This window comes from Malurus melanocephalus, unplaced genomic scaffold (assembly GCF_030028575.1).
Source record: "Malurus melanocephalus ecotype Western Australia unplaced genomic scaffold, MMel_1.1 scaffold_757, whole genome shotgun sequence".
Classification (NCBI taxonomy): Eukaryota; Metazoa; Chordata; class Aves; order Passeriformes; family Maluridae; genus Malurus; species Malurus melanocephalus.
In genome coordinates, this window is record NW_026623989.1 from 148,173 (window position 1) to 156,522 (window position 8,350).

Sequence of the window (8,350 nt, forward strand, 5' to 3'; positions counted from 1 at the left end):
GKCCTCGCTCCTCGCCGTGCCATTTAAGCCCCGCCCCCTGTGACGTGTTCGCGTAGACCACGCCCCTCTCCCGGTGCCGGTGCCGCCGGGCCGTAAAGCGCTGCCGCCGCCCGCCCGTCACGGTCCCGGCGGTCACTGGCCATGTTCGGGGCGGCAGAGGAGGACGACGCCGATTTCCTGTCCCCGGCCAGCGGGTGAGCGCCGGGGGCGCGGCGGGACCCCCTCCCCGCTGTGGCGAGGGCGTGGCGGCCCGGGCAGGCCGTGGGGCCGTGGCCCCGGTAAAGGCCCGCGGCGGTGAGGGGCGGGCAGGCCGCCTCCTGTGCAGTCGGGCCCGGGGCTGGGACTGCCCGTCCGTGCCTGGGGTGCCGTCGGGGCAGTGCTCCCTTCCTGTCCCGCTGCGGGAGCGGTGTAGGGGCAGCTCGGGAGGGGTCCTGCTGCCGGCGGGGCTCTGTGTGGGCCCCCCGTGTGCCGGGGCAGGGGGTTCTGGGGTTTGCAATCCCGCCCGGGGACCCGCCGGACCCCGCCTTGCTCGGGGAGCCCCTCCTGGAGGSGGAGGCGTCGCCGCTCGGGGGTCGCTGCCGGTAACGCAGGGGCTGGGGCGGAGAAATCGGTGTTTTCACTTAAATCAGGTGTGGTGGGGAGGTCCCTAAAGTGTCGCTTTGGTGCTGTTCAGCCACCGGWGGCTCCTCCCAGGCTGTTCACCAGGGTTCCACTTGTTTCGTGTATATGTGTAGCACATCCAGGGTTTTATATCGCTGACTTGTTGCCTCTCCGAGACTCTTCGCAGCCGTAATTCCGGCTCTGTGCGCTCCTCACCCCCTTCCACGAGCTTTGATTTAATAGACTGATCTTCTCTCTTTAGAAGATTTAGTTATTTTTTAAAGCAGATTTACTGGCACTGCTGTCATTCTTTGTTTGAATTGTTCCCTTGTCCCCTGATATCAGGAACAGGTTGAGCTTAACTGGCCTTGAAGCAGTGAAACTGCAAACACCATGTTCTGCAGGAATAACCTCCAGAGTTAAACCCTCTGTCCTTAGATGGGGGAGCTTCTGCTCTTTTRAAACTTAATGGAAGAATGCAATTTAAATGAACATTTAAAGAAAAATACTTCAGGAGCTGAATGGTAGTTTCTCTCTTGTCACATATTTTTTGGGTGTTGTAAGAATCAACTGTTCTATGTGAAGTTATTTCTTGTCATTGCTTCAAAGCTTCTTTTTTGTATAGTTTCAGTTCTTATACCTTCAGTCGATTTTTGAGGAAATGAAACAAAATTGTATCACTTTCCCAACCTCTTCATCTTAAAGTTATGCCTATTTAAAATTAAATGGTTCATTAACATAAAGTAACTTAGCCTGCAGCCCTTTGTTTACTTCTGAATTGCTGGTAAACACTTTGCATTTGATCTAACTTCCAATTAAGGGTGTTCATTATCTATATTGCCAGTGTTAAATAAGGTTAAACGGTTTTATTTCTCTTTCTAGAGCCAGATTAGCCTCTCTCTTTGGCCTGGATCAAACAGTCTCAAGCCAGGGAAATGAATTCTTCCAGTTCACTGCACCAAAGCAGCCCAAGAAGGGTCAGACAGCAGCTGGTGAGTAACTGGGCTTGAGAGTGGGGAAGATGCTCAGCAGCACATGTGTGTGGGGAGAACAAGGGCCCTTGTGAAGAGCAGCAGAGCAAATAATTCCTTGAGTTCTTCGCAGTGATCTTGTCCTCCAGTGCCCTCCTCCACCTGGATTTTCAAGTGGCCTGTGGTGACTTTGGAACASGAGTCTTTGTTTTTTAGTAATTTTCTCATGGAGATATTTTTCCTTGGGGTAAGGAATGTGCCATGGTGATGCCACTGGCCAGTTCTGCACCTCTGATAGATGTTCCTGATCTCTGTCCCCACAGCAGTTCCAGCCCAGAAGGCTCCTGTGGCCCCGGCAGCYTCAGCAGCCCCCTCGGTGCTGGTGGCCACTGCCGTGCTCGCCTATCGATAGTAAGTGACTTCTGCATGGCCTGGGGCAGTCTGTGTGTCCCTAATCCTAGAGGGGAGATACTTTGGGATAAATAGGAAGAGACGTTGTTTTCAGAGATGTCTGCATGGTAGAAATGCTGCAAGTCAATGTGAGTTTCTGCTTAAGGAGAGTTTCAGTTGTTGCTCTGTAGTTCTGAGATAAAGAACAAGTTCTGGCTTTGGCTGTTGCTGGGCTGGCTGTGTCCTGGCTGCTGGGCTGGCATGTGCACTGCTTCAAGTGGCTCTGGCAGATGCTTGGGGCTCATGCATTTGAGAATTGAGGCATGAGCAGAGTGAGAGCACTAAAACTGTCTGATGCTGCCATCATGGAAAACTCTTCTGCCCTGAATCTGTGGGAAGAGCAGTTTTCAGCTCACGCTTCAATGTGTGCTCTTGCCTCTGGGCTAAGCACAGGCTGCCTGACTTTTTAGGCCTGAGGAAAGAGACCTGAACTCTTGGGAATTCTGAGTAGGGATGGTTCTGCAGCTGAATGTCTCCCTTGTCTTGCAGTACAAATGGGCAGTACTTGAAGCAAGGCAAGTATGGAGCAGCTGTAGTGGGGAACCACGCTGCCAAAGAGGTGAGAAACACTTCCTACTCTAACTCTGTCGTGCTAAGGGTTCACTGGTGTGAGATGGTGTTTCTCTGAGCTCTCCAGCATGTTTTGCTTTGGGTGCTGTTCCCCTGCTGCCTTTCTGCCTTCTAGATTTTCTTGGAGCTCAGCCATCCACCTTGGTGACATCTTTCTTTTCTGCAGTTCATGAGTTTGTGAGTTTCTTACAGCTTATGCCTGAAATAGTTTGCAGTGTTTCTGGAAGTCATTTTGGTATTTATTCAGGATGTCTTTGACAACATCACAAATCTGTGCACATGGAAATTGACATAGATGAAAATTTTGTTGAGCAGTATGGAGATGCTTTGCTTAAGTTTTGTTCTTTTGTCATAAAAAAATATCTCTCTTTCCCAAGTGTTCCTCAAACAGCACAGAGCTGAGGAGCCCAGTAAATTCCCACGTTTAAAAGCTACTTTGAAAACTTATCTATCCTTGATGTTGGTATCTATAATGTTTCATATCCCCCAGTTCCTAATTTATGTCTAAGTTGCTTCTTCTTTGGCAAGAACAAAATAAAATCTTTGTTTGGTAACTAAATTCCTGAGTCAGTGATCTGGGAAGTGTTGAGCTGTGTTGTTCTGGGGGAGCTGGGGAGGACAGGGAGTGCAGGAGAAAGCTGAGCCAGCCTTCCTCAGGCTGCCTGTGTGATATCACATCTGGGAGCAGTTAGTGGGTCACTCCCAATTCACCACTGAGCTGTGTCTAGGGCAGGTGCACAAAGGAAAACACATTTCCTTTATCGATTATGTTTAGTAGAGCCAAATACATCAAGAGAATATTAGATTTTTGATTTTTATTACTTGGAAAATTTCCTCCAACTGAGTCTGTGACATGTCAATAGGTTTATGTAAAGAAAAAAATAAGGGCAACATCTTTAGATTGGGTATTAAGGAAAATTTCATTCCCAAATGAATGGCACAACTGCACAGGGCAGTGGGGGAGTCCCCATCCCTGGAGGGATTTAAAAGCCATGTGGATGTGGCACTTGGGGACATAGTGGTGACCTTGACAGTGCTGGGGGAGTGATTGGACTCAATGATCTTAAAGATACTTTCCAACCTAAATGACTTTGTGTTTGTTTTATGCCATGTGTGATGAGTTCTGGATCTGGAAGGGTTTAGTGCACCATCTTTTTCCACTGTAACTGAAAAATGTGGAATTAGTTAAAGCATCTTGCTTTATTACAAAACAATGAGTTTGACTGGCGTGGCTGCTGCAGCTAAATAAAAACCCTTGAAAATAAGCCAATTTTAATAGGTGTCACAAAATTGTGTTAAGTATTTTTGCTGTGGTGTATTTGACAAATAAATACTGAGCTTTAGACACTGAGTGAGACAAAGCATCTCAGAATTGAGACCCTTTTAAGTTTCTGCTCTTTGTTCTTTTTCCCTGCCCAATTCCTCATGGAATCCAGTACAGGATCCTCCTTTACATCAGTCAGCAGCAACAGATCACCTCTGCAAGGATCCATCCAGGCTTCATGCTCAYGGTGAGACTGGCTCAGAAAAGCATTTCTTGATCCAGCAAACACAAGGTCAGCTCTAAAATTCTTCCTTAAGCCTTGGTTTATAACCTTTGAGATCAAACATCTGACAGAACCAGAGGTGTCACAGTTCTCCTCCTCATGTGTTGCACAAGAGGCTGTGACAGCTGCCTTTTGCAGAGCACCTCATCAGGAGATTTCATAACCAAGGCCCCTGTAGGAGGTAAATTATTACCTCTCCTCATAGAGGTGTTCTGGGGTTTGCAGCCCTATGATGGATAAAACCAGCAAAGTTTCTTTTGCTGAGAGTTTGTGTTTAAATGTCTGAGAGAATACAACTGAGTAAGCAGAAGGAAATGACAACAGTGAAATGTTTTCTCTCAGAAAATTGACACTCAGCATTTTCCTGCTGTTGAGAACAATCTGGAGCATTGTAAGCCCGAAAATGGGATCTCTCAGGAAGTTGTTTTCTGTCAGTTTTACAGAAAATTAATGTGTTGGTTTGCTGTTCTTTGCTTGTCATCAGATGACATCAAATTTCTTGGTATGATAGAAATTTCACTTCAAAATAATGAAATTTCTGTTCCAGCTTAGGCCTTGCTCTCTAGTTTTATAAGCACATTTTATAAAAATTAATGGGTTATGTAGTCACTCCTGGTGACATGGGTTTTTAGAAGTGAGGAAGAAGTGACTTCTCCAATTGATTCTGGAAGTCTAAATATAGTGAATTATGAAACGTAAATTACTTACACTAAAAGATTCTCAGTRTTTACCAAAGAACCAGGCTTCAAAGGGGTTTCTGAAAGGTTTCACCTTCCTGTACAACCTGCAGCATTTATGAAGAACTTAATATTTGCAGAAATACTTGTATTATAATAATTCTTCCATGATAATGAGTACATAAATAAAAGCTAATTCATGCACTCTGAACTTGATCAGTAGAACAGCAGGGTTCTTCCTTCTTAATTTCAGGAGCTCTTACTTTAAGCTTCTTTTGAATGTGGGTTTTTTACTTTAGTTGAATGAATCATTAAAGCCTAAGATAGGACTGATTTCCTTTCCCACAGGTTCAGCCCAACAATTACAGCACGTTTTATGATGATCAGAGGCAAAACTGGTCCATCATGTTTGAGTCAGAAAAGGCAGCAGTGGATTTCAGTAAACAGGTAACTGCTCACCTCTGGGCCAGCTAGCCTTGATGGGTTGTTACAACAGGGGCACATCAAGTTTTATTTTTGTTGAAGTTMAGCTTTGGGTATCTGCATGACTGTGATGGAGGCATCTGAGAGGAGCCTGCCCTGAGTGTTGCCCATTAAAACAAATCTCTTAGAGGCAGGCAGCCTGTTAGCTCTCATGGGATTTCTGTCAAGATTCTCAAGTACTGCCTGTCAAAGCTTCCATAGAGCAGGGAGTGTTTAATCAGCAAAATGCAGCACAAGCAGACATGGAATGCTCTGGGAGTGCATTTCCAATGTGGGATTGATCAGTATAGCAAGGAATGCATCAGGTTTGTAATGAGTGGAGCTTGGTTTAATGGCCAGAGACATTGACAGGATTTCCCTCTGCAGGTTTGCATTGCCAAATGCAACAGCTCCCCAGCGCTGGACTCAGTMCTCTGCCAGGATCTGCTCCTTGGAGAAGGGCAGGGAGTGGAAGGAGGAGACTCCCTGGAGGTTGCCTATACGGGATGGCTGTTCCAGAACAATGGGCTTGGGCAGGTAAAGCTTAATTTCTGCCACCTCCTAATGCTGAGAGTGACAGTCCCTATAAACCTGCACATCGAGCATAGTGGTGGTGTTGATGTTAAAGGTGTATTTTGGGCATTTATGGCATTTTAAGTGAGGTCACGTGCATTGCCTATAGAATAATAAGGGATTCTGGCATATTAGGAAAGAAATTTCTTCACTGAAAGGGTTATTGAGCATTGGCCCAGCTGCCCAGGACAGCAGTGGATTCCCCATCCCTGGAAATGTTCAAAAACCATCTGAATGTGGTGCTTGAGGCAGGGTTTGATGGTGAGCATGGCAATGCTGGCAGAATGGTTGGACTTGGTAATCTTAAAAAGGCTTTTCCAACCTTAACATTTTGTAGTGGATCAGTAAAACCTTAAAAACAAGGGCCTTGTTACCCCTGTAAAACTCTGCTCTYTCCTGTTACTTTGGCCAACCAGAGAAGGATTCTGGGAATGACTCAGCTAAGCTAGAGGTGAAAAACAAGTTCCATAACCCTGAATAGCATGTGTGGTGGTTGGTTGTAATCAGTGCATGTTCCTATCATGGTTTATGGTAGTTGGATGAAACACATTCATTGTGCTTCACAAGAATGTAAACCCATAACAAACTAACAGGTTAAAAACCTCAAATTTTTGCAATAAATTGATACCTCTTTGCACCTGCCTGGGGGGTTTTTGTTTCTCATCATTACAATGTTTCTGTGGTTTCATTACTGTTCAGGAGGAGGTGATTGAAATGCCCTTAAACTTCCGTGGGCACTCTCACATRTGAATATTTAATGTGTTTTGCTTGGCCCAGTCCTGTCCTAAAGCAGCTCTTAAAGTTTGAGTCTCCAGCTGTCATTCACTCCATGAAATTCTACCTCAGGAAATGGACTAAAGCTGTCTTATGGCTGAAAATTAATTTTGGTGGTACTGGGATGGGAAATGGCATGTAATCAAAGATTCTAAGAGTCTAAAATATGTAAAGTAGCATTAAGAATCTTGAAACAGCTGGGGAATCCATGTGTTTTATGTCCTTGTTCAACTCTCCAGGTGTTTGACTCTAATGTTAACAAAGACAAGCTGCTGCGGCTGAAGCTGGGATCTGGAAAGGTCATCAAGGTACAAGTTCTGGCACTTTCATTATAGTAATTGAAGTCTCAGGGCTTTGAATTATTGCAGATCTTGTCCAGGATTCATACATGCTATTTTGGTTTCATTTTTTAGCAAACACTGCAACAGTGACTCACTCAAGCTTTCTCTTCTTAATTTGTATAACCCAGTCTTCTTCTCAACACCAGTGTTAGTAGAAAACGAGCTTCCTGTTTTCAGGAGCTGGGGCTTTATTGTCTGTTTTTCTGAAAGTCCCTTAATCCATTCCCTTGTTCTTGGGGAACATTATTTCCTTTCTAAAGGAAATAATTTTTCATCCATGTGGTGTGATACTCCCTTAGGTTATCCCATAAAATCAGATTTTGAGTCAGAAATGCTTTTGTTCAGGCCACTTCCATGACCTGGAATGTATTCATGTATGATCTGTATAATTAATATATGACATGTTACAAGTTGTCCTTTATTGCAGATGTGCTGTTTGTCTACTTTGTTTGTTTTGATCTGTATCTTACTACTTTTGCCTGATTGTTGAAGCCATCTTGTTCAGTGTTGGCACTCCCTGGGCAGTTTGCATTGCTCTGACTTTGTGTCCCTTGTCATTGTAACATTTTGTTTGGGTGCTTTGTGAATCTAAGCAGAGAACTGAGATCTTGGGACATATAGTTCAATTCTTCCCCAGAATGCTGAGGGAGGTCACCACTGTGTGGTGGAGCTGCATCTTTAAAGTTGGCATTGGAATTTACAACTGGCAGTTATGATTTGTGGCAAGACAAAAGTTTAGTGTGTCACACTGARAAGAAATAGGACTTTGCAAGAATCTCTCTATATGCATTTTGGAATCTCTGCCTGAAGTTGTCTTAACTGGGATAATTAAACTAATGTCACTGATCAAACTGTTSCTTTCTCTTCTCTTGCCTCTGCAAACCAAAGGGCTGGGAAGAAGGAATGCTGGGCATGAAGAAAGGAGGGCGAAGGCTCCTCATCATTCCTCCAGCCTGGGCCTATGGGGCTCAGGGTGTGACTGGTCGTGTCCCTCCAGAYTCCACTTTGGTGTTTGAGGTGGAAGTCAAGCGGGTGAGTATCTCCTGTCAAATGTTTGCTTTGCATCTTTTTTGTGACTGCAATGTGGGAACCTGCTGTTGATATGAGAACTCCAACTCACAAACTATTATAAACCTCAGCAAAATATGTATCTTCAATTAAAACAAACAAACAAACCCAAAAGAGAATCCTAAACCCAGAAAATCCCKTAAGGCTGTTTGTCGATTGTAACTGTCTGGGGATCTTTTAGTTGACTTAYTTGTGAGTCACTTGGGAAAACAAAATGCTGTGGGAGGAATGAGAGGATGCAAAAACTCAGCTTCTCCAGCTCTGAATCAATTAGCTGCTTTTATTTGTGCATGAGTTCCATTGAGAGTGGCATCACA

General features: G+C 44.8%; 1 protein-coding gene across 1 annotated transcript in view; it reads left to right on the forward strand.

Moving 5' to 3' along the window:
* Positions 1–50: 50 nt before the first annotated feature.
* FKBP15 (FKBP prolyl isomerase family member 15) overlaps positions 51–8,350 on the forward strand; it is a 25,119-nt gene continuing 16,819 nt past the window's right edge. Inside the window, exons 1-9 of the mRNA XM_057384918.1 lie at positions 51–194; positions 1,483–1,592; positions 1,895–1,982; positions 2,511–2,580; positions 4,028–4,102; positions 5,164–5,262; positions 5,665–5,814; positions 6,864–6,932; positions 7,854–8,015. Of these exons, the coding sequence (XP_057240901.1) occupies positions 142–194; positions 1,483–1,592; positions 1,895–1,982; positions 2,511–2,580; positions 4,028–4,102; positions 5,164–5,262; positions 5,665–5,814; positions 6,864–6,932; positions 7,854–8,015 (876 nt within the window). The 5' untranslated portion in view covers positions 51–141. The remainder of the gene's footprint in view (positions 195–1,482; positions 1,593–1,894; positions 1,983–2,510; positions 2,581–4,027; positions 4,103–5,163; positions 5,263–5,664; positions 5,815–6,863; positions 6,933–7,853; positions 8,016–8,350) is intronic.